The 16,823-nt window shown below is 37.4% G+C and overlaps 1 protein-coding gene across 9 annotated transcripts in view; it reads right to left on the minus strand.

Moving 5' to 3' along the window:
* Window positions 1–16,767, minus strand: part of QKI (QKI, KH domain containing RNA binding) — a 159,399-nt gene extending 142,632 nt beyond the window's left edge. For all 9 annotated transcript variants that reach the window (XM_056343575.1, XM_056343573.1, XM_056343572.1 and 6 more), the window contains exon 1: window positions 16,611–16,767. In XM_056343575.1, the coding sequence (XP_056199550.1) occupies window positions 16,611–16,752 (142 nt within the window). In that variant the 5' untranslated portion in view covers window positions 16,753–16,767. The remainder of the gene's footprint in view (window positions 1–16,610) is intronic.
* Window positions 16,768–16,823: the final 56 nt, after the last annotated feature.

The raw sequence follows: 16,823 nt of genomic DNA on the forward strand, positions 1-16,823 counted from the left end.
ACAATTTTGAAAAATACTGTGCCTCTATCAGAAATTATGTTACATACTATTAGAGAAAGCATTCTACTTCCACTGGGACTTCAAGACCAGTTAAATCATTTCTGGCATTGCTTCTCCCATCTGTGTAATGTTGCAAAGAGCCTTCAAATACATGAATATGCTTTTTTAAAAATCTCAAATCATGCTAGGGTTAAATTGGAAATAATGGAAAATTTGTGAAGTCATTGATAAGTTTCAATTAGGATTATTAGGTACTACTTTATAACAGGAGCAAATTTCAAACTAATAAAGGAATAGATTTTTCCGAAAGACTTACATAAAGTATAAGCAGCAAGGACATTTTTTTTTATTATTATTTAAAAAAAACAACACCAAAACACTGTATCTAGTTCTTAAATAAAAGAAGACTGAAGTGTCATCCATCTGAACTAAACAGGCCAAGCAAAATACCCTGCAACTCCTATGTTCTCCTCAATGTCGAAATGGGTGGATAAATTTAAAGCCTGCTCTCTCAGGAGTTGCTTTATAGGCAATTTTCTCCCAGTATCAAGGTCTGCAATTTCCATTTGGCTGCCAGTTTGCGATTAAATTCATCACCTTTATTATAAAAATGTGCTGCACTCCACGGCCTGCTGCACAAGAATCGTAAGGAAGAAATTTTTCACTGCTAACAGCAGCATCATTCTGAAGCAGCCATCACATCCATTCAGACATTAGCGTCTCCAATGCAATGCGAAGACCTATCACTCACATGAAAAAGCCTGAACAGCAGGTATACCTCAGAGGAAGTTCTTCACAGGTGGTATCTTTAGTTCAACTTTTACTGAAAAAGCCACCATTACCTCCTACATTAAGTGTTACTAGAGGTCAACAGTCCAAAAACAAATGTATTGACATTAGACTTGTCTACTTGCATTAATCAAAACATTTCTGAAAATAGAATCAGTCCTCATACTGACTAAACCATTACACACACCTTGCACTCCTTACCAAATACATGAAATTGTTTTGAAACTTTATTTTTTAGAAAACACCCTATAATTATTTTTTTAAAATACATTTTCTCTTCATATTAAGTGTCCTTTTCTTTCCCGCAATCTTTGTTTTCAAATTTCCACTGATTTTTCCCACCTCAATATGACCTACTTTACCTTAAAAGTTTTTTGGCAAGCCTGAAAAGTATTCAGGAGGAAGAAAAAAAAAAAAGGAAAAAAAGCAGTAAAATATTTGCTGTGTCTTGATATGAAAGTCATAGGAACAAACACAATTAAAGCAAACTACATTACATGTTTTGAAGTCCTCCTCTGCTAGGAATCAAAAGAAATGCCCTATCTTCACTTTGTTTCTTTTCAGAAATGCTGCCTAAATAGAACGTAATATAAAACCTGTACTTAAAACCAAAAATATACTACTGGAAACACAAAGCAGCAAAGTGATAGCTACAAACAGGAATAAGAACTAACTAAAAGCGACATGCCAAATCTTTATGAAGCATGGGAGTTAAATCCATACTGGTTTGTGCTTTATTGAATAAAAGACTTTAAATCACAGTAAAACAATGAAAAATAATATACAATCAGCAATTAAATACATTAAGCCCTTAACATTCTAGTAAAAAAGCACAAGAATGCCACTTTAGCATATGAAATAGCTGTACTGGTAACCAAACTATATTACAGCTATATGCACAGTATGACTTAATTTCACATTACCTTATTTATTACCCAGTTGTGCTGCATTTCAAAAGGTGTGTTTCACACTTTTTCAAAGATACTTTGCTATCCGATAACCAAATGTTATCTCATACAGAACTTATGTGGCCAAATAAGTGAAGAAAACAACATTGAAAGTAGTAGTGTTGTTCTGATGAATTGTTACATGCTTTTTTAAAACATCAGAAAAACCTGCTAGACTGTACACTGATATTTAATTGGTAGAAGTTAAAAAAATTAAGTAAATAATGGGGATATCAGAAATTATTAAATCTTGCACAACCAAGATGTTTTGCACCCTATCAGATGGGTCACATGAAATAAAATGGAAGTGCGATCTAGACTTCAATGACTAATAAATAGGACAGACTGCCTGGCATTAGCAGCAGTGTAAATTAGAAAAGTCATCTGAGATGTCGTTTCATAAATATGAACTCTAAAACTCAAAGTTAAACAATGAAAGGCTCTTTAGCCTATTTGTCTACAAAATTAACTTAAATTTAAACCAAAACTGCCAAACATTTGTGAATATTGCAGAATCACATCAGAAACTTTCAGCAGTAAAAAAATGACATCTTGTCACACTGCAATTAATTGGTTTCCACTGCAATGCAGCATAGAAAGCTGATTTCAACTCAACTTTACTGAAAACAATAGCTTGGTATTTGCAAGCTGAAGTTCCGATTATTTCACAGCCCAGTGCATTTAACAATTGGCACATCAAGTTCCGGCACTATTAGATGAAATTATCAACTAGATAAGATAATGCCGCATCAGTGTTTACCTCTTGCCATTACAACAAAAGCTGAGATCAGAGCTTTTGTAACTAAAACCATGATGAAAGAAGGATTACTGTTTTGTCAGAATCTGTAGAATTAACCAAAATGTGGTTTATTATACAGGAAAATGCTCTGCATGACACTAACAGGTATCAGAAGACAGGCAAAAATCAGCACAAAAATGTTCTGCGTATGAGTTTGCATGATGCTATCTACCATCTTCCATAAGTAAATCTCAATACTCTAAGAATGATAGATTTTTTTTAAACAAAATATGAACTTCATTTGTGCTGTCAAAACTCAAAATATATTTACATTATTAAAACCAGAAAGTTGGGATTTTTTTTTACAAAAATACTTAAAACTAAAAATTTATAATTCAGATATTTCTAAGCTACATGAAAATATTATTCATTCATAAAGAGAACATTCCAGTTATTTGCAGTACATTAAAAACTGCCAGATATGTGCAGCCTCAAACAGTAGACCTCCATCACCACCCCTCCCCTTTGGCTTAACAACTAAAGCAATCTTCTGTATAACTTAATTACACCAGGAAAAACGTTATTTCTAATCATATTAAACCTTGCCCATAGAGACAACATTTATAACTGGGTAACTGTGGGAAAGAGGCATTAAATAGTACCACTACTACAAGAGAAAGAAGGTGGGGGTGGAGGGGTGCAGAAAGCGCACTGTGTTGATATACACGCATAGTAGAAACAGAACATTAAAACAAAACTAGTATTTATTTTACCAGTCTGATAGCAAAGATCTCTGCCACCAACAGAACTGAAATGTTGAAGACAATATAATTTAAGTTTTTATGGGGTAACTACAGATCATCCATTTTTTCTTAAGCTGAAGAATTTCAGCGAGTTTAAAGAACAGCCTCTTTTAGGAACTAATTGCAAGTCAAAAAAGTGCAACCCACTATATAAATTCAACATCCAATATTTAAACTGAATGCTAATTGTAAATCACATGTAATCTTTTTAACACAATCTCGTAAGCTTCTAATACATGATAGATTTGAATTGTACTAGTTCCATCTGCCTCTTAAATCCACCAGAAAGGGCCTTATAAATTAAGACACTATATTCAGGATTGATTTAAAGGAATGTTTTAAAGAACTGATTACTACATAGACAGGATCTGCACCTGGACTGTTACGTATTAGACAATGTTATAAATCACAATCTCCACCCCCCTCCCCCAAGTTCATGTATCACTAACACCAAAAAACAGGTCCTAAGAGCTCACAGCGCTGTCCACCAAGGGAAAAAGGTTTGGAAAAAGAAACACTTCCTGAAATATTTACAGCTAAAGGTACTTGAGTATCTAGAATTTGCTTTAATGTCCTTGTTCATAGATGACAACAGTGTGGCTATCTTAATGGAATTAAAATTGAAAGCTACAGATGCCCTTAAAGACAGTTTGATACTTAAATTACTCTATAACAATAGCATACCGAACAATCTAGTAGGTTACACCTCTTAAACCTACTCTTGGCAATTAACATCTTAATATTTTGGAGTTCCAGTGCTGCAAACTGGACTGTATTGATGATTATGTATTACATAAAAATGTAATTAGATTCTGTACATGTCATCTGGGGAAAACATCATCATACTCAGTATTACATATTCAGTAAATACGTAACAGCAGGAAGTCCTAAGAAAAGAACAAATGGAGATAGGTGAAACAAGTCTCAATTTGCATAACAATGAACAGGATTCATTGTTTCAAAATTTTACTTAAGCCAATGGATAAAGACAATTGCTATAATGAAAATGCCTTTTAATCAGTGGTCTTCAACCTTCTTTACTTACAGACTAAGAAAAAGTTCCCAAAGGAGCTCAAGGCTCCTTTGTTTACATGCAATACCAAAATATAAACCTCTTTGATATTACTTTTTGTGCAAGTGACTGCATACTTTCACTGACAGTGCTCCAACATTAAATATGTCTGCTTCGTAATTCTTTCCTATGTCAGAAAAGGTGTGGCTAGAGTAGCTCAGTGTGACAGGCACAAGAAAAAAATAGTATAGATTAAGTTGGAAAAAGGCAGTACATGCAGAAATCTTGATTGTACAAACATTAACTTCTATATAAATTTTCTGAATCTCTCCTATCCTAAGAAAATGTTCTGCCAAACAGCTGATTTGAACCAGATGACAAGCTACTTCAGATCTCACACTACAACAGTTACTGACACCTTTGTATCTCGGCATTATTCACCTTTCCTAAATCAAGTGTAGTGTATAAGATCACGTTTGAAGGTCAACTTAAACTGTTATATCATTTTCGTAAACTGGAAACATTTTCTGCGCAGGAAGATATTTCAGTTCAAGAAAAGGTATTCTGATTCTTCTGTTCCTTTCATACAATGATTTAACAGTTTCAAGATCAATATAAATACAATTTTTGTACTTATACGAGTAGTATGTTCATATGTTCCTCAAATGTACTATGTCCTTTGTGGTTTTTTCATTATAACAATATTGATTTGTGCATAATATTTGCACCAGTATTTGTAGCATTTTCATTATTTAGCTTAACAACCTGGAAATTATCCAGGTTTCCTTACTAGCAATACTCATTCTTCACCTTCCAAGAAAAAATAAAAATAAAAACATACCCCCCACACACAAAATATTTATAGAAGCATACACTATGTTTCAACGATATATATATCTGTTACATACTAAGAGAAACTACTAAGCCATAACTAGACTAGGAAAAAAGCTCCTTAAATGTTAACACTTTATTAGTATCTTGCTTTTATATCTGAAATTTAACACTAAGAGCACACATAAAAGTTTGAGAGAACACAGTATCCTTCTGAGTATTCAGTAATACATTTTTAGTCATTAACTATTGCTCAAAACTTTCAGCAGCCAAACTGCTTAATCCAGAAGAGAAAAATGTACTAAAAATGTAGTTTGAACTGTGTAGCAACTTACACGACAACATGCCTATATTACACTATAATAGTTATGACTACTATATGACATACTGAAATGCTTGCCTTTGATACTAATTTCAGTACTGTATTCTGCTCAGGGCTGAGAAACCCTTTAGCGTGCACATGTAGATTTAGTTACCTAGACTAATTGAACAGTCAGGAAAAAAGTCCATACAACCAGCCCCCACAAAGTAAAGAACTTGGACATTATTACTTTAAACTGTTCTCCATGTATCAAGTGTTCAACAACTTGATATAACAATGAGCAGTCACAAACAATTCTAGCACCAACCATATTAAATGGGATTAGAAAGACCTGTGCACATGACAAAAGCCACTTAGTTATGCCATTATGTTGATAGAAGCAAAAAAACAAAGGCAATTTTATTTTTCATTTAACCACCTCAAATTCACAATTACTTTCTTTATCCTGCAGACAAAAATAAAAAAGACAAAAAAGAGGTAAAAAAAGAAATTTAAAACTGAAAGCAACTAGTAACTGAAGTAACTGCAAGTAACCGAAATCTGTGAATCTAACAAAGGTTAGCACAAAACTTGATGCAAAATTAAGTTCAGAATAATGTTAAATCATCCAAATTTTTATTGCCAAATAGGTTACTGAGATTGCAAACGTCAAGGGAAGATGTGGAGTCTGTCTTCAAAACATAATTCACATTTACCAGTTCTGAAGATTAATGCACATCTTTTTCAATAAAGTACAAACCGGTTGCCCACCTGTCGTTTTAAGCTGTTGAATTTAGTAACCGTCTTGAACTGTAGAAGGGACCCATTTCTTTTCTACTCAGCCAAGCAAAGCAGCGCAATGCCTCCTCACTTAATTACCCAGCATACACCTAAATACCAACTGCCATCCCTCAACACTCCAGCATTAGCTGTACTGGCTATCTACCGCAGCATCCATTTCTCTCCAATTCATCATCGTCAGCTTTCTTGCTGACACTCTTCAGAGCTGCCTGGTTGATGAATTGCTCTGTTATTCATCCTATGTTAATCCAAGGCTGACGCAAGAATACCTTTCTGAAGACACTTAACAGTATTAAAACTCAGCACTACCAAGTGCCCTCAGTGTGCATTAAATCTCCCATTTGGAACCAACAAGATTCCTCATGAATAGTTATGAATAAAATACAGTTACTAAATCAATTGGCACTAGGTTTATGTACCCCATTACCTATAGGCAGAGCTTTCGCACAACGCCTTGCTTCCCTGGAAGCTACACCTGGACTACTAGAAATTGGAAGTACTTTGATCCATATAGAATTTAACCTCAATTAACCTCATATTAAGGTGATATAGGAAAGGTTTTCCCCTCCTGCTCCTCAAAATATCAGTGCATTTCTTAAATGCTATGGGTATCAAAAAGGTTCTTTAAATTCTGTAAGCTTAATAAGCTTTTCTCAAGAAAGTCAGTTGTACTTTTTTTAAAATTTCTTCCAAGGTGGATTTGGTCTTTAGATAACGTTCTCTCCAGATTTTTTACTAAGGATTGCTAGTCTTGTCACAAAAAGAAAATTTATCCACAGAGAATGAACATAAAAACACTAAGAAATCTCAAAATACGAGACTCAAATCTCTGTAAACATGTTATTACAACAGCTAAATATATTTTCCTGCTAAAAAGCAACTTAGTCACTAATTTTATACCTGAATACCTGAAAGATACTAAAGTATCATTCTTCCTCTCAAGATCTTTAAATACAAATTATCACCAGTCTTCCTAATACAGTCTTGGTCAGAATTCATTTCTAATCCCTACTGTATCATCTGTGCCCAGATTTTGTTCAACTCTATTAACTAGTAAAAACGCAAAGTTGACAGAACTATGTGAAAAGTGGGGAAAAAAGAACCCGTATGAGGAGACTTGCTTCAGGTTGATTCAGCATCAGATTTCCATAAAAGCCTCAAGTGATTTAAGGAAGTAGTAATTCCCTCATAAAGCGACTGCGTATGAGCCTCTCTGACTATACGCATCTTTATAGATTACACAATACTTAAGCAATTAAAGAACTACCAACAACTTGTCTCTACCATCATCTAACACGCACCATTTTCTCACTGTGCAGACAATCTTCACAGACAAAACCATCATACGTTAAACAAGACAGCTGGGCCTATTACAGCATTTTAACCTTCAACTTTAACACGCAAACCAACTGTTAGAGAACACGCCTGTCAACAGATTATGCATGTATTATTTAGGCAAAGTTAGTTTGGAAGCTGGGGGACGGGCAACAAGTTTGACAACTTCTTGGAAAAACATCTCTGCCTTAATTTCTGACCTAGGTTGCAGCTCATGCTCCTTTAGCATAAGACAAACTGAAACTAACTAAAACCAGTACACAGAGATGAGGAACACTGCTCAAAAGCAAACAGCACCAGGTCAGGGAATTTTTCTTTGTGTTCTTCTCCTTCCCGTTCCTGCATAGAAACCAAAGATATTGCATGGCAAACGGAAGTGTATTTGGCTTGCTCTGCATCTAAAAATTGAAAAAACTATGCATTAACTTTTGATATAATTATTTGCAGGTTATTAGATTAAATTGCATTAAGAATATCAACCAATTTGCTACTGTTTCAAAGCGTGATAAATAAATGGAAGCATTATGCAACATCAGCTGAATGTTTTAGTTGAGTTGCCATTTAAATATATGAACCAGAACATTAAGGTTTTATTATGCTTGTGCTAGATGAATCTGTTGCTTACTTTTTAAAATTTCAGGCATATTCCATTTCCTATACACTAATTAAGAAAACATACTGCAGTTAGGATAGGACATTTTGACCAAGTAATGGTTACAGAGATTTCTAAAACAGTTCTTTAATCTGAACTAGAGAAAACAATAAGGTTCATTATTTCAACAGCTGAAGGATTTAAAGAATTCAGCAAAGTCTGGCTTCCACCTAGTGTCAGCTAGTCTGAAAATAGTCATGTTCTTGAAATTCTGACTGGACCAGATGCACAATCAGTTAACATCATTCAGGAGTTTCAGACTTTAAAGTAAATGTTTAAGCAATTGCACTTCTTTCCCCAAGGCTCTGCCCTGCATCTTCAGTATGGAGCCACCTCAGCCACTGTGCCAACACAACTACTCTGAGATCACATATGGCGAGTTTGATCACAGCTCTGATCTATCTGCCTGGAAAGAAAGCCAGCACTACAGAAAAACAAACTCAAAAAACCCCTGACCAGTCCAGAATATCAGCTGACCTTTTAAGCCAGAAACTGATCCACCAGATAAGGGTATAAAATACTGTATTATCTTCCCCTGCTTCTGCTCTGACATCAGCAGCCGTTCTGAGGCATCACTCCTTAGAACTATGCCAACGTAACTTCCTAGTGAAGTAAAAAGATTTTAATAGTTTGTCATGCTGATTTTTTTTTTCATTTTCAAATCAAGTCTTAAAAAAGCGTAAACATTTGCACAGTTATATGCCATTAAAAGTGTTAACTACCCAGCTATTAGTATGTTCAGATGCCAGTCAACTATCAAGCAGATTGCTTCATGGTTCATCCCCTTTACAAGGGGAATCCTGAGAACCTTCCCACCAGGGCTTCCCGGAGCATGGCAATGAGGTTACGAAGTATCGGAACGCTGCCCTGGTACACCCTGTGCTGGGAACAGAAATTCATCTCTGATCTGCTACAGTATGGAACAAAGTACAAGTATTGGGTGCAGCTGCAAAACAAACATATTTCAAAAACAGAGTCAAAAAATTGACTTCCAGTGTGCTACTCAATCAACTATACACCACCAAAATGCTAAAAGAAAACCCATTAATGGCTACCTATTGTAATTTCCCTTCAAGAGAATGATTGTTTTGCAATGGACTGAGAAGCAAAATTTACTGTTTTGGCACCAAGTATAAAAATCAATTCTCAATAAAAAGTAATTGAAAATATCTTTTTAATTTTTACTCAGTATTTTTAAACATGACAATAAAATACAGAAAAATATCAGCATTACCACACCCATTCCAAGCACTAACACCTGCTAAAACAACTGCAGAGCATCAAGCTGCAGCTTCTAGTACCGGACCCTGGCAACAGAGGTTTAGTAACACAACTGCCTGAACTGAAGCACTTTTACCTGCACCATCTTGTTCTCAAGATGCCCAACTGGTCTGCGATAGACGCCCTTTAATGGAAACAGGAGCACCACCATGGAGGGGCAGCTCTACTAATGAAGCTGGATATTAATTTCTCTTTGAAATCGTCATGGTCGCTTTGCTATTCAAGCACAAATTGTCTCAAAAACCTACGCTCTGCTATGAAAAAGCTAACTCTGCCTCTACTAAGCGTTTCCAAACAAAAAAAAAAGGAAGAATCCCAAACCTGGAAATTACTTTAACTGCACTGCACAAGGTAACAGGATATTTCCTCAAGTTAAAACTAAAATATAATCTTGCTTAACTTTCAGCAACCGAACTCTTTGTCTCACCAGAGCAAAGGGATCAAATTCAGATTTTAAACATTACATCTATCATCTGCTTCAAGATTCAAACAACAGCTCCCATGTCCTTTGCAGACCTAGATCCTCCTGCTACAAAACTGCAGACATATCTTACATGGTACTACTTCTGACCTAACCAATTGCATTAGGCATAATAAAATTAAAAACACCGGCAGTTTTACTGTTCCTACTAGTTTTCTTTGCATTGGGTTATTACATTTCAATAAAATGTCAAAATCAACATAAGATTTTCATAGTATATATTTTGATTAAAATAGATACAGAAAAATTCACACAGCATGAATGAGAAGTTGTAAGTTATGTTTCAATAAAGACCAGGGTCAGCGAATGAGGGCATTTCATTACTCCACAGCTCTCCTGGCAAGGCATTTCCGGCATTTCCCCCATCTCCCCCCTCTCCCACCCCCCAACATTCTATATAAGCAGTCAAACATAAATCATTAGTCTCCATGGCAGACTCCCGCTGTACTTCAATCAGCCTGCGCTGTCAGGATGGTCTGGTAATTAACATTAACACAGGTCTATCCTGTCAGCCACAGAGTGTATATACAAGACCAGCACCTAATAATAAATCTAATTAATAGGATATCTGCATCACTATGCACTCCCCAAAAAGGAGAGCAATTTAAGGTTACAGGCAGTAATTAAAGACAATGCAAATGTACTTGCTTTTCCACCAAAGCCTACACAATTCAGATAACCGTTAAGGATTCCATTCCTGATTTGGCATTATTTAGTGTACTTGGAGGAAGAAAGTTTTAATTCAAGGAGGCCTGAAACAGACAACCTTGTCAAAAAAAGTTACTAAACTACAAAAGAAACCGTTCATTTCAGTCCAATCTTCCCTTCACACACACAGAGCTCAAACACCAGCAACTTTCTTCGGACTTGACCTTCTCTTTCAATGCACGTAAACATTTTTGGAATAAAGACATTGTAAGTGCTCTCTTAAAATCCATTAAGTGTTTCTTAGTTGTCAGTGGTTGGTTTGGGTTTTGTTTTGGGTTTTTTTTCACTTTAATATTAACCAACACACCTTCAGTTTTTCCTTTGTGCATTATGGAAGCATCATGTGCCACTCCTTGATTAATCGGCACTTGGTCAGCTGTTTCTAACCATAGCAAGAAATTTTTATGACACTAGTTACTTGGGAAAAGATTGCATACAATTCCAGATGAGGAAAATGCAATTCAATTCCAACCTTAAGGAATAAGTAACACTAAACAGAAATGATAAAAAATTCAAACCGGTCTCTCCCAATATAGCGACAAGTCAGTCAGCAGCTCTTGTACAGAAGTCCACTATGGTCACTCTTACTTTAAAAAAGGAGTCTGATGGAGGACATTTTAATAATAAATTATCAGTAAGCAGCAGTCAACAAACTGCTTTCAAAACATGAGCTTAAAATAACTGCTTTACTAACTTAAAACTTTAATCAGTCAACGTAATGCCCATCTTTAAGTTACACACCAGGTGACTGCAATCCTATAAATGCTGCAGATACAGCTCCAAAAATAACTTCTAAAATGAACTGAACTGCTACAGGAGTGGGGAAAAAAGTTTTGAATATTCTTCCTGATGCTAAAAAAAAAAATAAAACTTTTTCTTAAGCGGAATGGAGCTTTTGTTTTGATGTTACAAAGAGGCTGCCAAGGAATTAAAAAAAAAAAAAACACCACCTCAGAACAACTCTTATGAAGTTTATGAACATACAAGTTCTAGAAGCTTTACAACCTCATTATTATAAGACAATCATAAATCAGAAAAATGCCTCAGACCATTATCTTAATATTTAGAGACAATTTAAAAACCAGATTCAAAAGACCACTAATGATAAACATCACACAAACAATACTCAACACTTGTCACATGCTGCTTCGTACAATTTTAACATTACAACCCAGAGTTTAAAAATTAGTCTAAGACTCTCTGGGCAAACATTTATTATAAAGCCTTTATCCTAAAAAATATTCACCTCTTATTCATTAAGAAGCATGATTTGTAATGAAATAATGAGGGTTTATTGCAAGATCTGATAAACTGAAAAACAGACATGCTAACGTGGCTAATGCCCCTTCATCAAATCTGACAAGTCAGCAAAACCCCAGCTTAGCACAGGCTACATTTACATAATCTCAAACAATAAGGTCATGTACAAAAGTAACTAGATAACTTCTCAGGGAGAACTTATTTACAACACAGTTCTTCAGTCCTAATTCATGCAGACATTTTGGTTAAGACAATGAGACCGACACGAGATTTGCAGTTCTGGGCACTGGGCTCTGCAAACTCACACGCACTTGTCTCAGCGAGCACAGTAAACCGAGAGAGTAACATCCAAAACCAATTTATCCTTCTTAATCCCTACCTAGATGTTTTACAGCTAGCTTTGTTATAACTGCTAGTCAGAAAGTGCGAGCCTATGACACAGAATTAGATTTGTCTCTAAAAGCACGTTTTAATTTACATTTAAAGGTAAACACATTTTTAAGTCACCTTCAAGACAAGTTGACAGGAAGGCAGAAGTTTTTAGGTACAGCTCACAAAGGAAAAATGGATTCCTGATAAAGTCTACATCAACACCTTTTTAAAAAAAGTTCAGGCCACGAGTTTGAGCTGTGTACATTACAATCAGGTACAACATTCTGACTACTTACAGGTTCAGGAAAACAAAACAAATACAAAAATTATACTACTGAGATCTAAGTTAACAGTTTACACATATTTGTTCGCAATCTCCTGAAAGAATAAAAAATTAATTTCAATAGGTCAGAGTGCAACCACAGAGTGTGAAATGTCCAGTTTATTTTTTTTTAAATGGTGAAAAAAAAAAGGTAAAACTTTTATTCATTTTCCACAAAGACAACCATTAAAGTATGCAAGTTGTCAGAAAAAAAAAAAAACTGGGTTAGAATTGTAAAAGTATCTGAGAAGCTGAAGCACACACACACCAGAAAAAAAAATAAAAAATCAGGTCACATTTGATGGTGCAAACAATTACAGGAAATACAGCCTATTCCACATTCAGGAAGAGCCCTCTCTTCCCACAGGTTTGCACTAGTCTGATAAAAACAATCCAGCTTCCTAGTTATTATGACGTGCATTTTAAACATCCTTGTTAATCCACAAAAGCCTTATTCACACATAAGAAGTTTAAAACACACATATGTAAAAAATATCTGTAACCTAAACAAAACTGACTTTCACATTTTACTATAAAATAGTTTGGTTTTTTAAAAAAAAAAAACCACCTTCATATACTTCTCACATTTAAGTGGATCTTCAAAACCAAATGCCATAAGGCAGAGACTATTTACTAAGTTAAGCACCAAAAAATTAAAGGATCAAACACTAGTATAAGTTCAGAAAGGAAAACCTGTTTTGGAGAATACACACAGAACCAAAACAGGCCAAAAAAGTAGATCCACATTCTGAAACCTAACTGGATTAGATGTACTGCTCACCTAAACCAACAGGTCCATTCCTATCTCGTTGCACATAATTACAAAAAGTAAACACAACAGAAACCCATTTGAGTTTTGTTTTTAAATACTTCCATGTAAAAATAAATAAATAAAAGACTAGCATTCCAGCAGAGAAAGCAATCCCATGTTTTATTTCCTCAAATTCTTAGTGTTATGACTTTATTTCTTCAATTTGATCAGCACAAAATAAAAAGACAAAGGCTGATCGCAATATTATTCTTCTCAAGCACAAACAAAACTTTCAGAAAAAAGGTTATAGAGTAACTAAAAAAAAAAACAAAAAACCACCCACCTACCAAAAGCACAACAGTAAGCTAGAAGCAGCAAACCAAATGGGGGGTGGGGGTGTACATGCAAAGAGGGAACATGAATACTGTAGTTTTATTTTAAAATTATATATATAAATCTGTATATATACACACCTGCCCCTAATATCTGGTATTCTCAAAGGTGCCATGAAACAATTAAAGAAAGTATTAAATATTATACTTTTAAAGTAAGCATTCTAAATCTTGCAGACCCTTCTGGGAAACCAACAGTTTGCTATTGCTAAACCCTTCTGGTGATGTCAGTGCAGCATACAGTTCAAGATATTTAACGCGGTGCCTCTTTGGTAACCAGGATAAATGTTTTACAGAACAACAGTTGTTCCAACTTCTCAACTGTTCATTGTTATTGCCTGTTCCACCCATGTAATACTGCGTGTAAGCATACATATATGTAAGTCCATGCCAATATAGATACCCACACAAATCCACAAGTACTTTGTCATTTTTTGTTATCTTCTAATAGATTTGTTAATTTCACTACTCAAGTCAGTAATGGTGTTCAGAGGCCAGCCTCACGCCTCGGAAAAAAAATAACTGGCGCCCCTTAGCGTTCAAATTTTGAAGTCTTGAAGCAATTTACTCGATTTGCATGAAGCATTTTTTTCAACATTCCAAAAAGTTTTCTGCCTCCACAATACTTCCACCCAACTGCCAACGTAAACAGGAAAAGCAGAAATGCTTAAAGGGATAGCAGACCTCTTCCTGAAACTAGTTAGCAACACAGATTGTATTTTATTTTTCTTTTAAAGAAGAGTGTGAGGAATAGCTCAAATACAAGCCTTAAACTTTTTCAGCAACAGCCTCCACAGCCCTCATTTTGGAATTCCAATACTTGACAAAACAGATTTCCAGAGCTTTCAATTTTTAAAAAATATATCAAAAGATGCAAGGATTTCAGACATTTCTTTTTCAGCGTCCTTCTTGTATGGGGAAATGTTTTCCTTTGTTTCGTTCTCTGACACCAAACAAAAAAAAAAAGGTTTCAGGCCTCCTCTGGCAAAATTCAGGAATTTAAAAATCCGATACCAAGCCTTTGGGAGGCTCATCTGTGCTAAAAAGGAGTCTTCTCAGTCAAGTTTCTTCTTGATACTTATTGCAAATCTAACTATTCTGAAGAGATTGCTGTGGTGGCCAAGAACGTAAGTTTTACATAGTTTTACTTTTCACATCCGTATTTTCTCCAATATAAATTTAAACTTCACCTAGAGTCTTTAAAAATAGAATTTCCCATTATATCACATCCCACAGTCCATCTTTCAAGTATTCTTCACCGTGTTGGTTTTTTTTTTTACTCCTCTATCATTTATTTCAGAAGGCAGCATTTTCTCGATATGCTGTTTTTTTGTTGTACTACAGTCACTATCTCATTCTTACAGTCTTGGGAGAGGGCAGGGAGTTTTTTCTACCAAATACAACCAGCGCTTTCATCTTCAGAGGTCAACAACTTCCCAAACTTCTTTTAACAATGAGGAATACGTCCACAAACAAGAATCCTAACTCTAAATCTCGAAATTCAGTATTTCATGCTAAGAAACCCAACAAGTTGAAACGGTGTGATTAATGTACGGCTTTATCACATTCTACAAAGCTACCAAACACGATTAAACAAACTGGTCTCTCTAACTCTCCAGAAAGCCTAGGTTTAAGGTGGAGAGAAAGGAAATGCTTTCAGCAAGGAAAGCAAACCTGTGAATCCAAGCATAAAGAGAATTTAAAATAGTAAAAACAACAGTTTCGCCCAATTTTTAACACAGTGGGTCTGCAACATGTATGGGACACATGAAGTTCCCAGCATACTCCTTTTTTCCTTCTAAAACGCGATTGATTGTTTGTAAAAACTCAACCTTAAAGGGAGCTATTTAGGAGGAGAGGAAGGGGGGGGGGGGGGGGGGGGGGCGCCTCGCCCCTCCGAGGCAGAAGGGGTGCGGGGCTGGGGGCGGCAGCGGACGGGTGGCAGGAGTAGACGAGGCAATTCCGTAAATTATTTTTTTCCCCCTTCACTAAAGTCACGCAGGAGTGTTTCAAGTTAGTTTCTTTAAAAGGTAAGGACAGCTGAAAGAAGAATTTGTTTGCTTCCCTTGCAGTGTAGGAAAATTATAATTAGTTTGTGGCCAGTTTGGGGTGGGGTAGAGCTGGAGCTGAAGAAAAAGCTCAGCCCCCTCCGCCTTAGTCATTCAAGTTCAAGCAGCTTCCAGAACGGCCAAATCTCGAAACCAAACACCCTCCCACCCCCCGCCCCCCCCGCCGGGGCCCGCCGGCCGGGCCGCGGAGCGCTCCCCGGAGGGCGCCGCGCAGGACCCCGCTCCCCGCCGCGGGAGGGGAGCGCCGCCAGCAGCCAGCCTTTCCCCTCCTCCCTGCCTTCCCCCAGAGCACATTCCTGAGCTCCTCTCCTCGCTCCCTCCCCTCCGTGCGGTAGTTACCCTTCCCCCGGTTTTAGGAGACGGTGCGGAGACGGGAAAAAGGCAAAAATAAGGGAGGGGAAGGGGGGGGGGGGGGGGGGGGGGAAGGAGGACAGACAGACACCCCCACGGGAGAGCGGGGGACCTGCGCGGCCGGCCAGGGCTGCCTCTTCCCCCTCCCACTCGCGCACCGAGTCCCCCGGCAGCACACGGCGGCAGCCAGGGCGGGGAGAGCCCGCACTTCCCCTTTGTTTTAGGCACCCCAGCCGGGGGCCGAGTGCGTGCGGAGAACAGCGAGGAGAGCGAAACAGGCCCCGGGCTCCCCCCGCCGCCCGGCCGGGGCTGGGGCGGGGGGCCGAGCGGGATCCCGGGAGCGGCTCGGAGGCCCGGGAAGGGGGGGAGGCAGGGCAGGGCGGGGGAGGGGGCGGCCAGGCGAGCGCTTTTACCTTCGTCCAGCAGCCTCTCGAGGTGGTTGAAGATCCCGCAGAAGTTGGGGAGGCTGCTCATCAGCTTCTTGTCGTTCATCAGCTGCATCAGGTAATCGGGGCTCGGCTTCGGCTTCTCCTTGGTTTCCATTTCCCCAACCATATTCCAAGCCCGCGCAGAGACGGCGAGCGCCCGCAGCAGCTCCGCCGAGCAACGCGACCGCGGCACGGGGG

The sequence above is a fragment of the Falco biarmicus genome, chromosome 6 (genome assembly GCF_023638135.1).
Source record: "Falco biarmicus isolate bFalBia1 chromosome 6, bFalBia1.pri, whole genome shotgun sequence".
NCBI classification, from domain to species: Eukaryota; Metazoa; Chordata; class Aves; order Falconiformes; family Falconidae; genus Falco; species Falco biarmicus.